This window comes from Triturus cristatus, chromosome 1_2, assembly GCF_964204655.1.
Source record: "Triturus cristatus chromosome 1_2, aTriCri1.1, whole genome shotgun sequence".
Lineage (NCBI taxonomy): Eukaryota > Metazoa > Chordata > Amphibia > Caudata > Salamandridae > Triturus > Triturus cristatus.
The window spans coordinates 1175732850-1175754490 of record NC_140580.1 but is presented as its reverse complement, the minus strand read 5'-3'; the positions used below and the strand labels follow the sequence as shown (position 1 = coordinate 1175754490).

The 21641-nt window shown below is 45.3% G+C and overlaps 1 protein-coding gene and 1 long non-coding RNA gene across 3 annotated transcripts in view; both read right to left on the bottom strand.

Moving 5' to 3' along the window:
* Positions 1–1514: 1514 nt before the first annotated feature.
* The window catches only part of DOLK (dolichol kinase), a 40638-nt gene continuing 20511 nt past the window's right edge, over positions 1515–21641 (bottom strand). The window contains exons 1-2 of one of the 2 annotated variants that reach the window (XM_085614039.1): positions 3818–3838; positions 1515–3709 (exon numbers count right to left, since the gene is read on the bottom strand). In XM_085614039.1, coding sequence (XP_085470165.1) covers positions 2028–3599 — 1572 coding nt within the window. In that variant the 5' untranslated portion in view covers positions 3600–3709; positions 3818–3838 and the 3' untranslated portion in view covers positions 1515–2027. Of the gene's footprint in view, positions 3710–3817; positions 3839–21641 lie in introns of those variants that run through there. The other variant, XM_085614038.1, reaches the window with a different exon arrangement.
* On the bottom strand, positions 17344–18787 carry LOC146868954 (uncharacterized). The gene is made up of 4 exons (XR_014966462.1): positions 18736–18787; positions 18164–18229; positions 17951–18040; positions 17344–17557 (listed from the first exon to the last, which is right to left on the bottom strand). It is a non-coding gene; the product is annotated as an uncharacterized LOC146868954 (long non-coding RNA).

Below are 21641 nucleotides of genomic sequence, written 5' to 3'. Positions count from 1 at the left end.
GATGAGAGTGCAGCATTACCTTCCTTTCCCTGCCATTGCAAAGGATGGCAGTATATCTTTGTACCTGCCCCCATGCCTTTCTCAAGGGTGGGGGCCATGTAAGTAACCTCCATCCAGCTTGACCAAGTTGAGAGTGCAGCATTACCTTCCTTTCCCTGCCTTCGTAAAGGATGGCGGTATATCTTTTTACCCACCCCATGCCTTGCTTAAGTATGGAAATGATGTATGTCATTCTCCCCCAGCCTTGTGCAAGCGTGTGGGGTGATACTTCTTCACCCGCTCACTTTGCCAAAGAGATAGATGGTGTTCAGCACCCATAAGTCCTCCTCACGTGGCCAGACAGTGATGGGTAAAGGGTGGTTCCTTCGTAGGCAGCTAGCAGCCGTGGCCCACAACATGCTGCAGGCGTGAAGATCAGTGGCACCTCACCTGTCCTCCACGGCATGCTTCGTGGTGCAACTTGAGGGATAGATTATAGCTTGTATTTTACAACAGAAGTGACACCACACAACTTGCCTTAAGGACAGCAAATATCCAAAAAAGTAGTTCTAAAGTGCCAGCAGAGTGCAGCCCTCGTGGAGGGATGGTTAACGAACACAAACGTATTCTCTGCAAAATGTATTTGGATCGTCTTTGGCTAACCATGAAAAAGACGACATTGTGTGAAATATATTGGAGGCATAGAGCGGGGTGGATGTAGATCTTTGGGGTAAAAATGGCTTCACCGGTGATTGGTAAACGGTGGCAGACAAATTCCGGTTGATTGATATACTGCTAAAGCATGCGAGTGCTGATTTCATGAAACTATTTACAGAGGTTTTACCCAGGAGTTGCTGTGTCTTTGTAGATTATTTTATGAAGTTGGTAGAAAGTCGCTCTTAAAAGACACCAACCACTGACTGGGTAATTAGGTTCCTTTAAGATGTTTTAACCCATTGATTCCAACACATTTCAGTGTACATAAGCATAATAGAATACTAGAACATCGATCACATTGGAAAGGATCTATGCTGCCAGAATTGGTTGGCCGCGTGGAAGTAGTTAATGAGGTGATCAGTGAGTGCATAAGGAGCTGTGGCGGGTGGAATAGAAGTTTGTGAGGCTTTAATATCTGGAAGGTGGGAGAAGTCATACAGTTCCCATGACTGGCCAGGAGGGCTCTGGCAGAAAGGTGAATTCATCAGGAGAGATCCAGGCAAGAGAGTCGAGTCTGGCAGGAGAGTAGCGTTGGGCACAGAGGCGAGGCTTTCTAAAGCAGGTGGGACCTCTGTACTAGGCTTCAGCCTGCATCTGAAGTGCTCAAAGGAGCTCCTTCTAGGACTTGTTTGATGTGAAACTAATGAAGGGCAATAATCCGGACCTCGCCATTACCGACCGCAGTAGGCTGGACCGCCATACATGGATGGTGAACCCCTGGACTTCCCCTGGAAGCGCGAGCAAGACCAGTGTTGGCAGCCTGTAGGGCAGATATCATAGAGGCATAAAGGAAGAAACTAAGTAGTTTACCGCTTGGAAATTGTTCACATCATTTTTAATCATCCTTGGACTCCTGCATGTATTGCTCAATGATAATGATGAATAAGCTACATAGCTTCGAGGCGTACCTGTTCTGGTCATCAGTTGCGTGACAGAGGTTGATTTGATAAGACAGAAAAAGAATACAAAATTGATCGTTAAAAAAGGCTCAACGTTATTCACTTCCTTCATCATCTTAAGTGCATCTCCCCGCCTCCCGATACTCTTGCCCCCATGGCAAAGACACGAGCAGTTGCAAGACTGGTTGAATCAGGATACAGTAACCCATTTTTATAGCTGAATGAGCCATGTTCTCACTTTTTCCAGTCTGGACAGCAATCACAATTTTCCTGAAAAACAGAAATGTTTTAAATTACAAGTCACACCCATTGCAAACTGTGTGTTCCCTTTAACTGAAGTGCCTGATGCACCTCTTGGGCAATGGTAGCGCAGGACGTGGAGCAGCGTTTGCTGTGCCTGTAATACAGCAAGGAGGCAGTAACCCTTAACCCTTATACCATCAGCAGGATCTGAAGGTAGAGCGGTAGAAAGAGGTTATCTATCTGCAGTGTGAAGGCTTCCAACAGAGACACCAGGGTGATAGACCCCACAATCCAGGCGTAGTGGGCATTCAAAGTAACCCCACTGTCAAAGATTAGGATTAGTGCCACAGCAATCACTTGTCCAAAAATGGACATCATTGTTCCTTCAAAGGTCTTCTTGGTACCGGGCCACTTGAGTTCCCCCATGGTGCTGCCGCAAATGGAAGCCAGGGTGTCTCCTACCCCAACTGCTAGCACTCCACAGTAGGGAACGAGCGCACCGGCGCCAAACAGGGAACCCTTATGGACACATCGCCTGGGAAACAGCCAGATGGAGAGGGACATGCCCAGGAGGAGGTAGATATGTGTGAGAATCAGGGGCCCACTGTCCCGCTCATCCAGGAACAGCGCCAGCAGGTGACGCAAGGTCTGTCCCAGTGGCCGGATTCTGAAGTAGCGCACATACTCCAGAAAAACAAACACTGACATACAGACCACCGATGCCACAAACAGAAGTTGCTGGTCCATGATAATGCCGGGAACGTAGGTGGCCACCACAATGAAATGGAAATATTTCCTGGTAATGGTCGTGACGCGATGCTTTTTGCACTCTGAAGATCGCTTGGAGTTTTGGTAGAAAACAACACTGCAGGCAGCCACGGTCAGCAGGCACCAGTACAGGAGCAGGTAGAGCCTGGTGCGTGTTTGAGAGAGGAAGCCAGCCAGCCACATGAGTGGGTTCTTCCAAGTCAGGTACTGCAGCCATGGCAGAAGGACACCCAGTGCCAGCACCGCTGTCAACATGTGGAAGAACAAGGAGGATATCCACGTCCCAGAATCCATGAAGAAAAAAAGTGCAGCAAAGAGGATGCCGAGAAGGACCGTGCCAACCACTGCCACCAGGAGGAGATAGTGCACGGGGTCACCTTTGCTATCCACTGAATTCAAGGAGCGTTTAATGAGATGGTTGAGAACAAAGCTGATACCACCCAGGATGAGCAACGCCTCCCCAGGAGTGAAGCACCGAGGCAGCACATAAAGAAGTATCATGCTGAGGTAAACAAAAATGAGCAGCACTTCTAAGACTTCGATAACTTCAGAGACCACTAAAGAATGCTTCATAGAGTAGAGGATGGCACTCCCAGCCACGCCGGATATTATGCAAGTGTTCCTTGGCACTGGTTTAGTGATACCCAGTGCAATCACAGAAAGAAAGAAGGCCAAAGACATGCCAGTGGCAGCCACAATCACACCAAAACGTTCAAAGTAGACATTCCCTGCCGCCTTACACCTCTCGCTCATTACAATCCCCAGGAGAGGGATCACCACGCTGGCTGGAAGGAGGCCGCTGTTGGCAGAGGAGCGGAACTGAAAGACCGCCCCACCAGACTGCAGAAGACGGTCCCATTTGTGCTGGACATAGAAGGCTTGAACTGTGAGAGCAACGACACACCAGGAAAGGCGGTTCCAGACCACACCGTGCACACAGAGAACCACAGCAAACACGATGAGGGACTCCACAAGCACGGGTTTATTCAGCATGATGCCAGGAAGAGGCAGTCTTCAGCCGGAGCACCTCCTGTAAAACGTTCACTCACAGGGTCGTGGTGCAGTAAGCGTCCTCTGCTGCAGCACACCATACTCTGTCACTCCTGTAGATAGAAGTAGAACACATTTAGAAACATAAGACAGTGCTCAAAGAATGGCAGGCTAGTCTGATTTAATATCTTGAAGTGCTACATATATCTCTATTGACTTACTGTTAAACTTGTGCAACAATATCAACAACTTCCACCAACAAAACTCCCCACAAGTCACTAAAAAAAAAAAAGGAATATTTTGTGGGACATCCCCAAAGCAAGACCATTTTCAATTTTCAGAGCTGCAGAGGAAGGTTGCTCACAATTTAAGACCGAAAACAGAAAAGAAAAGTATCCTTTACAGTGCTCCTTCTGAATCTGACGCATAAGAAGTATTACAAGATTATCCAACTATTAAGACCTAGAAGTCAACACAGATCGTTGGCTAGACCAGAGGGCTGGCGACCAGTGTTCAAGGCACAGTCTTTCGAACGGAATCCTTTGCCTGAAAGCAAAACAACGCGGGTCTCTCGAGCACCCAGCACTTGGCTGTGCCTTTGACTGCAAGATATTGGATGTGCTGCAGTTCATCCAGCCCCATGGAGAGACTGTGGCACTAATCCAATCTAGCTGGTGCGCGGGAGGCCACAACAGTAGCATGGGATTTCAGCCCAAAATATGGCAAGACTTTTGCAGCACTGACGATAGAAGCAGAACCTGGAGTATTTGGGATGAGCTGTTTGGGACATGTGCACACACCCCTCAGCAGTGCAGAACCGTACCCGCCAGGACAGCGCACCTCGTTTTATTATTCACATTTTACAGAACATCTAAAAAGACTGTTCTTCACTAAAATATCACAGCAGTACAAGAACAGCAGTTTACACTCAGACGCCAACACAATACCAAATCCACTACAGCAAAAACACGGATTTGTGTTATTAACATCCGTTTATAATGACAAGCTTCAAATAAGACCAAGATATTTTCCTGTATTGCGGTAATATTAATCTATGCTTTTAAGAAAACTGATTACTTTAAAAGGATTTCTTTTATATGCACATCTGGTTTATATTGTGATGGTTTTTATGAACTAATAACAATAAACTATTCATTCATTATTAACATCCATTTGTTCGAATATCTCTGAACAAGAATCATATTCAAGCTCTTAGGTTGCTTCCGGCACAAAGCCCAATCTTTCATGTTTGCCTTTTCCATCAATTCTAGCCTTGGGCAAAAATGACTTCCTAGCTTGCTGCACTTATAAGCTCAGTGCCCCAAGATGGGGACTTGCATCGCTGCGACACAAGAAGGATGCTCTATCTTTTTAACAGATTTCATTGGGTTTTAGATGCATGTAATACATTCAGCTGTGTTAGCACATCTGAGTACAGCACGTGAGACCTCAATGTAGTACGCAGCCAAGACTGTTTCAGTGAATCTAAAACAATCAATCAATCAGTCTCCTCCCTGCGGGTCAGTACATCCTCTCCCAAATGACAATCCAGTTGGCATGCCGGAAAAAGGAGCAGATCACACATCCTAACAATGAGGGCCAGGCCAGAGGACTTCCTTCGCTATGGGCCGCATCTACACAGCCCGTATGTCATACGCAGTGGTATCTAGGACTGAACCATTAACCGCAGAGGTTTCAAATCACCTTGGAGATTTGACAGGGGAGCCAGTCAGTGAGTCTGGTTCCGGGTTGGCCAGATAGTCTACTAGCCTGCCCAAGGCTCGGGCCCTGTCCATGTCCCTATACCCCGCTGCGCCTCCCTCAAGAGTGTCCTGCCCTTGTTACCTGCCCATTTGAGCAGTTCTCTCTTCCTTACTACAGTTTGTGGGCAACTCACTACCTTCCAGTTCCTAGTTCCTTCCCGCTTTGCAAGGATATACATTCGGTCTTGAAACCTCCCTGCAATCTTGGTCTTTGCGGGGTGGGGAAACCAACTCAGCATGCGGTGCCCCGGGGTTTGCAGAATCTCCCTCCCAGTGCACCCCTTGAGTGTCGGTATCACTCCCTCCCAGAAACAGTGCAACTCAAGGCATTTGCAAAACATGTGCAAGAAACTCGCCCCCACAGTGCCACATCTGGGGCACGCTGGGAGTATCTACCTGTGCAGAATGCCCTGTGCAGTATGTAACAGTTGATTAGTTTCAAGCACGTGTTTCTAGAGACGTTTGGTGCTTGCCCTAATATCTTGTCCCACTCATTCTGGCTAATAGTGGTGTCTAGGTCCCATCTGGCCTTCAGTGCGTCCAGTGGCAATTGCTGGTCTGCCCTCAGTGCCCTATAAAGACATGAGACCGTCCGGATATCACCTGCTGAAAGTGCAATATATTGGCAGCTCTGCGACGTCATAGGTTCCAGCGACCTCTTCCCCAGTGCTTTCTAATCGCCGCCATAACTGCGCTAGCCATCAGCCCCCCGACGCTTATTAAATATGCTGGTTCGTGGCTGACCACTCCCTCACACATAGGACGACCGTGAGTGTGATCGCCCATCCTCCCCATCCTTGGAACATTTTCACATTCAGTGTAAACAGAGTTGTCACTATTGTTGCCCTACACTTGTTCTAAATACATGGTGTCTCTGGCACATTCTTCAACTTTGCAGTCTCCCTGGTCTTTTCTTGTTGGCAGATATATGTGCATGTTTATAGAATAGCCTATTTTGAATATTACTTGTGGAGACATTGTTTATGTTACATACATTCATCACCCAGGTCTCAACTGGGTATATGGGTGTACTCCTGTCGTTTGATCTCTATAACTACCGCTATGAAGCAGGAAATGTCCCCGCGGCAAATCATATTCCACTCTGTAATCCTCAAATGAGAGCAGCTCCGAGTTCCTAAATAAGTCTCCCAACTTCGAGGCTACTGCCTCTTCCCAAAGGTCTAGGTCTCGTCAAATCTCCCCATGTGGGATTGCATGCAGGAATCCCACGGGCAATTCTGACGTGTATGTGGTTTTAACGCAAATTGTCTGCAGGCCCCTGTGCCACCACTTCGTCAGCACGCGCAGCTCATAAGATACATCGGAGTTGGGATGTCTAAGGAGCTCGTAAAGGGGCCGCACGAAGGGACCAGGGATTCGGTCTGGGTAGCGCCTGCACGCTATGCCCGGTATTAACCACTGCAGCTGGGATGCAAGATAACAGAGCTAATAATCAGGAACTGCCAGTCCCCCTTTCTCCGCTGGGGATTGCATTGTAGCCAATGCAAGCCTGCGTTGCCCCGAACTCCAGATGAACTCAGTGCTCAGGGTTTTCAATTTTCCTGAACCTCACACCAGGGATCCACAGGGGCAACATTGAGAAGTAATAAAGGAGCAGAGGTAGGGCCACCATTTTGAGGAGATCTATTCTACCCATCACAGATAATGGGAGCGTCTTCAAGAAGTTCACAGAGGCTCTCGGGGAACCAATTGCTCGCCCCACGTTTACCTCCAGTAGGTCGTTACGGTCGTGATAAATCCTGACCCCCAGGTAAGGTAGACATTGGGACTCCCACCGTACTCCAGACAGGTGCAGCGCGGATCCTCCCTTCACATCACAGGAAAGAGTCTGGATTGACAGTTAACTCGCAGCCCAGATAGACTGCCAAATTCCTCCATCATATTCTTGGCCCCCGGAAGTGTCGTACAAGAAGAGAAGCACATCATATGCGTATAAAGCTATCCTGTGGAAGTGGTTCTCGATCGTAAACCAGAAACCAACGCCTCAACCATCCTTGCACACGCCGACAAAGACTCCATGGCAATGGCGAAAAGCAACAAAGACAGTGGCCACCCAGGACGCGTCCCCTGCTCCACCGCATAACTCTTCAATATAGTTCTGCTGGTGCCTACTCTAGCAGTCGCCCGCGTGTATAGCAATCACAGCAAGGCTAAAAACCGCTCCCCCAGTGCCATGAGTAACATAACCTGGTAGAGATAGTGCCACTCAAGGCTGTCAAACGCCTTCTCAATAGCATTAGTGAATACAGCTGCGTCTGCTTTAGGCCAATCAGCAGCCTCCATAATTGCCAGCAGGCGTCTGATATTAGTCGCCGTGCTACGGCCTTCAATAAATCCCGTTTGATCTGGATGGATCAAGGTCCTCATATGATTAAGAAGGCAGGTGTAGGAGAGTAGCATCTGCTTCTTATGGTTACCCCCACTTTATGCTGATGTATCACTGTTTTCGACTTAGCCTGACTGGGAGCCGGCTATTCAGGACCTCAGTCTAGCTGCTTTCTCCTCTAAATTGATTGCATGTACTTTAGGTACACTCCAGATTGGATACTGGGGTACCCTTGTGAGTCCCTAGTATATGGTACACCATGTACCCAGGGCATAGGTACTCCAGAGGCCTCCCTGCAGCATGTATTTTGCCACCCCTGAGAGGCCATTCAAAATGGCACCACAGGTCTGCTACTGCAGCCTGCGTAAGGTGGTGCATGCACATATCAGTCACCCCTATGGCAGGCCTTATCAATCCTGAAGGCAGGGTGCTGGGTTTTATGAGAGAGAGTGCCCCTGCATGAGCAGAGCCCCTTTGCAGCCTTCGGAACCTATTTTCCGGGGTGGTCTGTGATTCAGCCAACCATATATATTTAAGTGCATTATAACCTCGCCGTAAATGCTAACTTTAAAACAGCTGCTTAGAAACATGCCGTGTTTGGTGTCAAACACCTTGGAATCATACCTCCCCACCAGTAACTGGTGGGGGAGGTATGATTCCACCCTTCTAGAGGGACTTATGTGAAACACCGGTACCAGCTTTCTCGACCTGGGCATCACAAAATGGATGCTGCCAGCCACAGACACGAGTCTGCCCTCCTGCTGCTGAGCCAATCTCGAGCAGAGGAAGGCCTGACAACAGGTTTCCTGTCACAGGGAGGTGTGACCACCTCCCAGACAGGCTTTAGTGTATTGGGGCTGGGTGGGTGCCAGAAAGTCTGCACTGGGGGCACATTTGGTGTCCCTGTGCATAGTCCAGCTCAAACCGGTTGCAGGAGCCATTTGCTCCTGCTCTGGTGGGAAACTGGACAAAGGACATGGGTGTAGCCACCCCTCTGTCCTGACCCTCCCATAGGTGGGTCCCCAGAGTTTGTCCAACCCCTTCCTTGGGTATAAAAGTACGAACCCTGACTACAGGACTTTAGATTTTACCTGGACTAAACTCTGCAACAGAAACCAGGCAGTCTACACTTCGCTGGACGACAGAAGAATCTCCCTTGGAGTAAAGGAGTTACTCCCCTGCAGCAGCAGGCACCTTAATGCATCGGACCAGTTTGCAGCTCCTGGGGACTCTGCAACACAGGAGGTGGGTTCCCGAGCGTCCCTGAGGTTGATCTGACCTCTCAGCAAATCCTGAGACCAGTATCCCTCGTGGGGACCGTACAACCCGAACCCCTGTTCACTGTGTACTTTTGCAGCAGCATATGTTTTTTGACGATCCCTGAGGATGTGCTTTGGGCTACGTGTAGTCCTCACCCCGAGCAGTATTTCCACCGAAGATTTTTGGCCTACACTCCACGAGTGTTCCGTGGGCTGGTATTTCGTGATTTAGCTCGAGGTCCCTTCGCGATCCCTGGTCCGTTGGCCTGTGGGTCCCTGTGAAGGTAACTTTGAATTTCCTTGGGCTTCCTTGGTTGCCCCAGACGTGCCCTGACTCTCCATAGCTTGGAGTGTCCCCAGGGCCTTGCTGGTCCTCACCGTAACTTGTTTCCTCTGCCCGCATGGGTTGCCGTTGCCAAGGCTTGTTGGTGTTCAATCCGGACACTGACCCCCCAGCACTCGACATCCTTCGTGGGACAGCTCACCTCCGGACTTTGGTAGTCGTCGACGTCTCCTGGTCCCTGTGGCTGCAGAGTCAAGCATCCTATCTTCTCACCTGAAGCACCCGACATCGGTGGGCATTCGTTTACCGAGCCCCTGGTCACCCTGAAGTGACCCAGACTATGTCCTCTCCGCTTTCAGGTTCTTCTCACCTCAGATCCAAGCTTGGAATTCACCGGACACTTTTCATCTTCCCGGCAGCAGCACTTCTTCGCATCACGCCATTGAAAACAACAAGGGTTTCCCACCACTTGACCCCTATGCACCCGGCTCCTCTGGGATAGGTAACACGGGTACCTCGGTACCCTCAAGGGTGCTGGCCTTAGAACCTTCTATGTTCCAAAGGGTTTGCTTGAAGTCCTCTCCAAAGTCTCCTTAAACCGTAATTTTCCAACCGTGACTTTCCCCCAGAGTTGTATGGGGCTCCCGTCTGTGTTACCACACTGCACCCGTCCTCCGTTGGCTCTCTGTGTCACTCCTTTGGGTGGTTCCTTGGGGTCCCAGCGATTCTACGTGCTCTACGCACTGAGTCTAGTGAAGCAGTTGTTATACATTTTTTTTAATTATATGGTTCAGGCTCCCCCTGGAGCCCGCTGTGTATTGTGGTATTTACTGTTGTTCTATTGATTCAGTATTGTGTGCCTTGTGCTCTAATCTCTTAAAGAGGTTAGTAGAGAGTGTTTAGTAATAAATACATATATTTATATAACCCTTGTGTGGTTCTCCTTTCATTTGGTCACTCAGGAGGTTCTGATCTGGTAAAACAAGCTGCTTTACATTCCTTCGAGACTTAGCCAGAAGGCTGCTCTCCACAGCTACCACTAGGATAGCTTTCTATAAAGGAAAGGTTGTCTTTAACCTAATCATCAATAAGGGTTGTTTGGACTGGTACAAGGTGCCCACTTTAATTAGTGGACAGCATATACCAGGCCAACTTCTCATAGCAGGTTGCTAAGATATTGCTCAAGATTTTATAGTCAACATTCAACATTGTCACTGGCCTATACGCTGCGCGGTCGTGTGCTGGTTTTTTCAGGCTCCAATATGGGGATAATTACTGCCATCCTAGTAGATCCCAGTAGGATGCCATTGTCATAGGCCGCGTTATACAATTCTTTCAACTTGGGTGCTAGCTCTAGAGAGTAGGTGATGTAGAATTCCACTGGGAATCCGTCCGTTACTGGGGTCTTATTTTTTGTCATATGTTTAATGGCACCTTGCAGTGATTGAGTCAGGTACGCAAGAGGAGTTTCAAGTAGTTTTATTCAAGATGGTACAATAGATAGATCAAGTCCATATCAAGACCCCACCATGATCAGCCAGCATGCTGCTCTGCCCAGTCAACTGTGACTATTTGACCCACCTGATGTGACTCCCTACACAGTAGTGCTGGCTAACGTGCCCAGACTACCTACTGGCGAGTTGGAATCATGGGTCACATTGAGAAATAAGGCATTATTCTGGTTAGGAAGGAAAACAGGCTTAACCGAAAAACTTTTTGCAGAATTCAAAATGGCCAGAAGAATAAGTTGGATTGGGAGAGGACGCAAGAGCCTTTATGGTGACTGCGTGGTACTGAATTTTAAAACTCCGTATCTGGTACGAAGGATATTAAGTAGAGCAGGTAATCGTCCTATCTCAACGCAAGGTATTAACCTAATCCCTCTGGGTTACTTTTATCAGCCGGCCATTAATAATTATATCAATGCCCCTAGTGGTTCTCACAAAGTTAATCGAGGCCCTCTTTACAACGTCCCAGTACTCAACCGATTCGACATTCTCCCAAGCCCAGAAGAGGTAGACTGACTAACAACAGTAGATATTAGGCGTGACGCGACAATAGTAAATATCCAGCTTCCCACGCAAGTATCATGTCTTGATACCCAGCCCTTACAATCACCAATTGTCCCAACTAGCAATCAGTCTACTCCATATGATGTGTCGCTACCGATTAGCAGGGCCCTTAATATCCCAGCTACTAATGAGGGGACCGAGAGAGAGAATTTTCTTCCCTTAACCCCAAATTGTCGTTTCTTCACCTTCTCGAAACAGTACGAAGACAGAGATGAACACTGTTCACAAGGGGGATGAGCTGTGCCACGTAATGTTTCAGAATATTACAGGGTTAAAAACGAAGGTGAATAACCAGGTTTGGGCTGAATTTTCTTTTACATATTTAGTCTTCAAGAAACTTGGGTGGAAGAGCCTATTCATATTAATGGTTTCAAAACATAACATTCGGCAGCAATTCCATTGGCCCATGGAAGATCGATGGGGGGCCTATGTACGTATATCTCTAACCGTATGAACATACGGAAAATTGCACTGAATATAACAGACATATTTTCAACTTATTACCATTGATATTGATAAATCTCTTCGTATTGCCTTACTGAATTTTATAATAACGTTCCCCATCTTTTGGTTGAGAAGGTATTAAGAAGAATAAGTTATCATTTACAAAGTTTACAGGCATCCATAACAAAGGATTTATCATCTGGGGAGGGGGATTTTAATATTGCTTTATGTCAACAGGGTGACGGAGGTGTCTGTGGTAGGTCGTTGATGAAGATACGTATTTGCAACACTTCCCACATAATACCTATGGGGACCTGCTAAATGAAATTGTCTTCAATGTTGATTTAGGTTTTGCCAACAATCTATGCTCACCACCGATTCCTTTTAATCCCACATTCAATGGTCGTGGTATATTCTCAACAATAGATTTTCTATTACTGTCAAGTAGACAAGCGTCGATAGTCCAAAATTTTAGTACGCATGCGATCTCTTTGAGTGACCACGTCCCATTGAGTGTTAGCTTATTAACTCACAGTAATGTAAAAAACCTGATCAATGGTTCAACTCCCTTTGTCGAGAACCTGACTCTGAGTAGTCTAAATGGGTATGCACTTCGCTGGGTAAACGTGGACTCTGAAGAGCTTATAAAAAATGTTGTGTCGAGCTGTAATGATGCTTTTCTTGTTTGCCTTAATGAAACTACCCCTCAAAGTGACATCATAAAAGGCTTCACTAAAATATCAGACTATATCAAAAAAGCCCTATTTGTGAAGTACAATAAAAAAGCTATGAAAGGAACAGGGTGGTTTGACTCCAAATGCACCACGGGTTACTTGAAACTTAAACGTGTTCTCCACAACCCTATTAGAAATCGAGCGGACATTAAAGAGGCCAGAAGGGAATATAGGCTAAGAGATCAGAAATACGCATTAAAGGAAGAAATACGCATTAAAGGAAGAATCTAGAGCTTCTGAGACCAGAGACATTACAGCTTTTTGGAAGGCTGTCAATGCTCCATTTTTGGTAAACAATGACACAGCATCAATGAGATAGCTATCAGTGAAACCGAGTGGGTGGCCCATTTCAAAAAATTGTATAACAGTCCATTAGGCGAATTATATGGAGACACAGGCATAGCCAACGACCCAGAAATATACCCAAGTAATAACCAAATTGACATATATATTGATCTTGCCGAGGTTAATCAGGGAAGGCACCTGGACCAGACGGTATCGCGGTGGACCTTTTTAAATCAAATATCTCGTATGGGGACCGCTCTTGACCCAAGTAATTAATGCATGCTGCTCGACACGCTTTCTGCCTACATGGTCCGAATCAATCCTGGTGCCTATTTTTAAAAAAGGTGACAGGGAGAATCCAGCATGCTACAGGCCAATCTCGCTGCTGGATTACACGGTCAAAATTATTGGCCGTGTCATTTTAATCAGATTATAGGAATGGGCTGAGGATCATTCGATTGTCAGAGACTTGCAATATGGTTTTTGCAAGGGTCTGGGTACCGTGGAGCAGGGCCTTAATTTAAATATTATTTTAGGCAAGTACACAAAGGCAAAAAGGGGCAGGTTGTACCTGGCATTCGTTGATTTAACTGCGGCCTTTGACTGTGTCGTTCATGAGAAGCTTTGGGAAATTTTAGAGGGATTGGGGGTGGAAAATTCATTGATTTTATTCATGAGGCACCTTTACTCAGAGGCAAAGGCTAGAGTTCGTTATGGAGTTGGGAAGGGGGTGGGGGATGTACAAAACCATTCAGGCTAATGCGAGGTGTATGACAAGGATGTGTCCTGGCACCCTTTCTCTTTACACTCTATATAAATGATTTAGGAGCTGTGTTAGCGAAGGAGTGCCAGGACCTGCCGTTACCCACACTTATGTACACGGATGATGCGGTCCTTAAGGCCCGCACTCTGCGGGGCCTCCAACGGGTAGTTAACAGTTTTGTTACCTTTATGTCTGATTTGGGTCTTACTGTTAATACCTCCAAAACGTTTATTATGAATTGGGGGGTAGGCAGCAATAAGAGTAGGCATGTCTATATAGATGCCAGAAGGATCAAATGTTCTAATACATTCACTTTCCTAGGGATCCTATTTGATCGCACAAATACTTGGACAGAGGCTATTAAAACTAGAAGATTGCTATTTATAAAGGCCTTGGCAGCCCTATCTAACTTCAAAAGAAAATTGGGGAGACGTCCTCCGGGAGAACTGCTCCAAATTTATAAAGCTACGTGTGTAGCAATTACCACGTATGGTGCGGGTATTTGGGGCCATGCTGATCGCAGAGAACACCTTCATCAGGTCTCTGTTGGCTGTCCCTGATAGTACTTCCACGTATATTTGCCACACAGAGTTGGGATTGCCATACTTAGTAGATATTATAAAGATCTAGCCGGTTTAACTTTGGCATAGGGTCTAGACCACCGAAGAGGCACTTCTTAATCACCAAATTCAGCAGGGGGGCTAGATGGGGCCATGCAAATTAGCTGGTTAAAGTATGTAAAAACTTGTACTCATAATCTTGGTCATCCAGAGTACTACAACGATCCGAAAACCATGAGGGCTATCACTAGGAAAGATCTTAAAAATAGCTGCATACGCTGGATGGATGAAAAGAGAATTAGCACCGAAATGATAAAAACAACTGTACAGGCCCATCATCTTATTTTGACTACTTTTTATATGCAACCATCTATAAAGATTGTCACAGGAGACTATGACAAGTTTTTGTTAACCCGTTTTAGACTAGGCATAATACACAGAAGAACTAGCTTCCCTGAACCGAATGACTGGTCCAGACCAATGTGTAAATGCCGTGTGATGATGTATCGTCTCAATCGACTCTGCATTTATTTTTTCTCTGTAAATTCTATTCCAATCACAGAAGGAGATGGATAGTCCCAATTTTAAGATCACTTGGTTTTAGGCATTGCCGCCCCGCTCTCCTGGCCCTACAATACCTAGAGAATGAATTTATTATTGCTTCGGTTACTGTATTCCTGAAAATTTTTATTAAATGTAGGAAAACAATTATGTGATAAGTCACGATTCGCTAAATCAATAGTATGGTTTTAACTAAAATTAATTTGACATTGTATATTTTATATTTTCAAGAATGGATAATTTTATTGTATTTTATGTGCTTTTATGAAGGTCTTATTTAAGAATTTGAATAAAGTTTTATTGATGGAGTCTACTATGAGCTAAGTTGTATCCCCCAGTCTCTCAGGGACCCCGCTCCCCACACTCCACTTCCCTGCTCCAACATGTTCGTTAAATACAAATATGGTTTACGACCCGGTGATCCCTAACTTTCAACTTTTCAATTTTAACGTAAACATCACAACTCCCTCACCCCAGGACAAGTAGATAAAAATCCCCCATCCAAACCAAGTCTAGAGACAAATTCCTTTGAGGCAATGCGGTATGAGCCCACAATCCCGCCAGCCGGTCCGCCACCCATCCAGTTCAGTGGGACCCCGCTATCCCCAGACACTCACAAGCATCACATGCCCCCTCATTTTGCCAGTCTGTTGTGGTACTCAGATGATGTTGACAGCTGTTCTTGGCATCACCCTGGTTAGTTCCAAGCTCAGACTCTCTGACACACTAGATTCATGGTCAGAGTCAGAGATCCGAGCCGGCTCTCCCATCTCCTTACCACTGATCAGCGCTACCACCTCCATTGCACTCTGGCGCACCATCTGCATCTCCTCTTAGGTAGGGGCAAGTGCGTCCCTTCTCCTCTATTCCTAGCGGGCCGCCCTTCGTCTTATTCACTTTAGTTTAGGGCCTCGGTGAGGTTCCACCCCACGTCGGGTCTCCAATCATTCTTAGGTCTCCTGCGGGGAATAGAAGAATTTCGCTCCCTCTGCGATAATTACTTTTAGTCGCGCTTGAAACATCATGGCGTTTTGAAGATCTAGTTGGCGGAGCTCCTTCTCGGAAGGAAGTCCCCCGCTTCTGCATTTCTTTAGAGAAGTCAGGGAAAATCCGCACCATTCCATTATCAATCTGGAGGTCCTCTTTTCTCTGTGCCAGCACCAGGATATGATCTCTGTCCTTGTAGTGAAGTAGTCGCTCAATCAAAGGGTTTGGGAGCGGGGGCCGGGCAGAGGCAGCCTCTACGGGCCAGCTCCAGTGCGAAGAAGGTCGACAACCCCAACGGCGCCACCTCCTCGTGTAGCCACCACTCCAGGTAGTCCACCATATTGGTACCCTCCACTTTCTTCACCAGGCCCATCACTCCAATATTTATTCTTTGAGAACAATTTTCGGCATCCTCGAAGAAGGAAGCTCTATGCACCTAAATCCAGCTGGAAGTCCAAACCTGCCACCCTTGATTGCTTTGAAAGCCTTGTGCATGCTTGTGGACTGAGGTGGTTCAGTATTCACCCGATTGTGATCAGGACAGCCTTGTACAGCGATTACCTAATTTCTGGCTCTTTGCTCTTCATATTTGCAATTTGGAGGATGCTATTCAGAGTGGAAGGCAGATAACAAGGTCTTTTTTGGAAACTTGCTGCATGGACCAGACAAGACCTGAAGCAGACTTACCACTTAAAGGCTCTGGGTGTGGACACAACACGCCACTTGAACACATGCAGTTGATTAATCCAATCAAGGTGTGAAAATCTGATGAAATGCCATTCCCAGGAACATCTCATTTATATAAAGCAAGGGACAGTACACGTTCCTTGTCTTGGTTAACACTGAATAAGCTTGCCTCATACTAGACCAATCCCTTTTTTTACGTTGATAATAGATACAGCTTGGCCAAATGCTTTGCAGTTTACAGGGTTCGGTAAGACACCAGTAATTTTACAAACACTCGGCCACCAGGATATCTGCTGAGTCCTTCATCCATTTGTTTAGGCTTTGAAGTGGTGAGGTTAGAGAAATTGATCCTTCATCGAAAAGGTCTAAAAAGTGGGGATTGAGGTGTATCCTACCACACAGGTCTGGATTTACAGCCCATGTATGCAATTTACCTGGCAGGTGTTCCTATAAAGTGTTTACACGCCCACACCGGATATGCCTCGTCCATCTGCCTCCTTAAATAATCACATCAAATTCATGTTTCGAGTCGGAATCCTAATCAGTGATGCCGCCGATGCATCATCGTCCTCTTCAGTTACCACAAGTGACCTTCCCCGCTGATCTTCGTACGTTCAGTCACTGCATTCAAAATATATCATTTCTTTACACTTTTCTTTCTTAAACTTGAAAATGTTTGACTGCTTTGATGGTTTTTGTTGTAGGAGACTGCAGAGTGCCCCTTTCCCAACAGACCAAAACAAACGTATTTTTCCAAACAGATATACCTCGGCACTCTTAGCTAATTCCATAGATTCTATATCAATAACTGGTATTTTATCTCATAAGCAAAAAGACCATGAGTAGCATAAAATGTTCATTGGAAGGAAAAGAACATCAAAAAACAGACATTATTTGCATAGTTTAATATTGTATAATCAAAAAATGGTGTCTATTCAGATAGCTACATATAATTGTAAGGCACAATGTATGTGATTTCAAAGTAATTACAAGCACATCATACATGGTTCAAATGCACGTTTTCAATGTTCCAATGACATATTTTTCTTTTTTTGCTGGGACATTATAGACAAAGTGGTAACCCAATGCGAAGATCCTAGTCCTAGAGTTTTCCCAAAGTTGATGTTTAGGAAGAAGCCAGAAAACAAAACCCCGTCGGGGAAACAATCCAAGACAGCCGACGCGTGTTTCGTTACTATGCGTAACTTTATCAAGGCTGTGAACAGAGATTTTGTAAAAGAAAAAATAACATTCATTAAGTATTTGGGTCTGATGTCTATACAAAGAAAACCTATTCAGCAATAAAAGAGTGGATTTATTAGTACCCTAAAGAGAGTAGGTGCATTGATGTTCTTTTCTTATATTGTGTACGGAATGTGAATTGATCAAATTACTCTTAAGAGAACCAGTGGAAGAAGGAAAGAATCAGAAAGCTTAAAAGTACCCGTTCAGGCCAATAAATATGTGCAAAAAAATTGTGCAAGGAATAGAATTTAACAAGTAATTAGAAACGCAGAAAGAGGTGAACGATGTGCTGAGTAAGAAAAAACCGCCCCCCTTAAGTCTAGTAAGTAGAATGCAAAAAAGGCTAGGATGAAGCACCAAATACCTTATGTTCTGTGTAAGGCGATTTTTGAGCACATAGAAGCACGAGTTAGTGTCAATTGCCAAAGCGTTATCCTAAGGTGCTTGGTCAGTCCTGTAAACGTAAAAGAAACAGACAAATGGTCTGTGCATGTAATAGTTTATCTATTGCGAGTCATGTCATCAATGACTCATAGAAGCAAGGAAGTCATTCCCACAGTGAGGAACGGATTCATACCTTCGTTTTCTCACAAATGGTAATATTGGGAAATATGTTCAGACAAAAAGGTCCTTATAAATACATCTGTAAAGGACACAGAGGAAACAAGTGAGATAGTGGCTACCTGGTCTATACTAGTAGTAGTTAATGTGCGATTTCTAAGTTATGCATGCGAGAATTCATTAGTTGTCCATCATGTCATCATAAATAAGCAGATGGATAAGACTGAAACAATATTTATTGAGGCTAAGATAGTTTGCAAATAAGGACCAATGTGGCAGATATTTTAAATACTCGAAACAATGGGGTATTTGAATTGCGCCCTTTAGTAATTACCAAATCTGTTCTTATAGGAGGGAGTGCATCTTGGTAAAGTAGGACAATGGCTATGTAGGAAACCAGTGCGGATATCAGTAACCTCTATGAAAGAGTTACGAGTGAGACAAACTATATGTCTGCAAGATATCCATTGTGATGTATAAGGATATGCGCCGTTATCTCAAGCGATTACGTAAATGTAAAAGAAATGCTTTAGCGGCAGGTTTAAACACATATGTCACCCATTTACTTCCCCCGGTACAAAAACTTACTAATGAGTCCCGTTTATTACTGGTTAGCGTAAAGGCTATGTGTCTGCCTCTGTCGAAAAAAGAAAATAAGTTTATAGGACTCTCTCCGAAAAAAGTATAAGTAGAGCAATATTCGTTATAGAGTAGCATGCACAGTACTCACTTGCAGCAAATAGAGTAGTATTGTGGCAGTGTACGGATTATGATCGGTCCCTGTAGTAAAGCAAACAGCGAATTATCAAAAAATACTCCTAAAAATAGCGTTTCTAAAAACTGTGGTTAAAAGAGTCTCTCAGAAGCATATGCGGTTTCGTACTTACTTCTAATATGTAAGTGTGAGCAACAGTTCCGGCTCCAATCCGTAAAGGCGGCCATAATCGGCGTATGCTGCTGTTTAAGTATTATGGTCGTAAACATAGTAGGAGGACAGTGCGTTTTCACAATGGTCCCACCTAGAAAATAAAAAGGGGACTAGAAAGTTTGTGAGTGTATACGTCCGCCATGTTTGAACTGCAAAGCAGTATGCGCAAGCGGATCTGACATGACAATAAAAGTAAGAATGAAAAACTCAGAATCAGGTGTTTACTGCCCGATGACCTTAGTATCGGTAAGAAATGAGCACTTGCCCAATCATTGTTCGAGGATCGGTAAAAAGTGTGTTGTACCGAAGTGGCTATTGTATCAAAGGTATCCAAAGTTTAAAAAGGAGAAGAAGGTCACAGCCATCGTGTAACAAGCTAGTGTGTGTCAATCGAAGAAGTTGGCACAACATAGCAATAAGTAAATAGAATCTATGGAATTAGCTAAGAGTGCCGAGGTATATCGGTTTGAAAACATATGCAGCAACAGGCTCTCCTTTGGAAGGTCCTGTTCATCTTACATCTTTGGTAGTGGGATGTCTCTTCTACCTCGATGGGCACCGTAATCTCGCAGAATAGTACAGAGCTCTAGTAAATTTCAGAATTTGATGTGCGACTGTCAAAACCATCACTACCATTGTAGAATTTTGTAAAACAAACTTATTGTTCGATTGCCAGATGCAAAAATAAAAATGACTTTTACATCTACTAAGTCAGACAAGAAATCCAAAGAATAATCAAATATGGCTTTGTTACGATTTCAGTAGCTCTTGTTTTAGAACTATAGTAAAGGATGACAATGCTGTTGACAGTGCTGGACAGGCGACGACGCTCTACTGGAGAAAGAGGACGAAAGTCTTGCGTTGAAGTGATAAGTAGCGTGAGGTCTGGAAGGGGAGAGTAAGGTATCTCCCAAACTCAGGATTGGTTTGGGGAGCTTTAGTTCAGAAATGCTGAGCAAGCAGATGCCACTTTTTACCTACCCCAGATCAGGCACATTTGCCTTATCGCTTGCGGGTGGTGTTCATGTAGGAAAGTTGTGATAAAGCAGGGAGAGACCCAGTGCTTAATATGTGAAAGAAAGAGTGCCGGTGCACAGAGCTCTGCTCAGAAGCTGGTGGTTGGAGCAATTAAACTAAGGTGTACTGAATAGACCTGTAGTCTTTAATCTCTTACCAGACACCCCCTGCCCCTTTTTCTTGCTCTTGCAGGTTTGTGCTTTTTCCCTTTAAGCCAGAGTTGCCATCTTTTCCTTCCTCCAGCTCTCTGATCTGTTTTTCCCCTCTTTTGAACTCTTAATAGCTCATACAGAAAAATAAGTGCTGGTCCCCACAAATAAGTGCTGGTGCTTCCCACCAGCAACAACTGGCACAAATTAAGCACTAGAGTGACCTAACTCATGGGGTATCCAAGATAAAGAGTAGCAGCAGTTGTTACTGGACATGGGCCCTTTTCCACCTCCTACTGTGTTCCCTGGAGCTTAAAGGCCTTCAGTGCTTTGGACAGACCTATGTGTGTACTTAGTCTCGGTCCTAACCTCTCCCCTCTTCTTCAACTCCTTCCTGTTTGAACCATAGGGTCTTCCATCTTCTGATTTACACCGGTGAGGCATCCACGTGTGATATGAAATGGATTATGTGCCAGCTTCTGGATTGACAGCCCAGAGGAAGTGACAGAAAGCCCAGGGGGAATGGAACCAAGTAGCACAGGGCGGTCAGAATAAGGGTATGTGAAACCTTTAAACTTAAGATGACATTTATTTCAAGACAAAGCCCTCTGTAGACCAACAGCCAGAATTTGTTAAGCCCAACAGTGAAATGCCGGCTGAAATTTATGGCACCAACTCCCCAGTCTTAGACTGTGAAAGGAAGTGTTGTGTGCAACATGTAAAGCAGCAAGCAGGCAATGACAATATCCCACAGAGGCACTAAGTGAAAGTCATAGTGCAGAACACAAACTGGAAAATTCCTTGCTGCCTAAGGACCAAACGTACATTTTTTACACTCTGTGCCAAATCAAGGGAAGCAACACAAACAAACTATACTATTGGGCGATAAACTACAAAGTAGCTAACTACTACAATCGCTCCAGAACTCCCACTCAAAGCCATGCAAATCCAGTAGATTAGCAGCTCATGGAATTATTGCACAGAAAACAGCAGACGGGAGGAGGGATTAATCCACAATTTATAAAAAACCTTAGGAACACTCCATGTTTGAAGGGGGGGGGGGGGGGGGGGGAGTGGATGTGATGTAATGGAAGTAATGACATCAGTAGAACGTGGAATGTTGAAATTAGAATGTGAGAAAAGACAGTTGGTGGAATCAGTTTCTTGAAAGACGCAGAGCCCTTGGTCACACAATAAAGAATCATATTTAACTTAATTTGTGGGTCGGTTGCGCACACAACAGGGTAACTATAGCCATGTGTTGTATCTTAATGCATCCTCCTCAGAGTTCCAAGTCCCTGCTGCTCAGCCAGTGTGAGAGGTCACGAAAAATGTTGATAGCGCTTGGGGCTTAGCTATCTACTTGTAACACAGATCTAATAAACGTTCTTATAACCTAC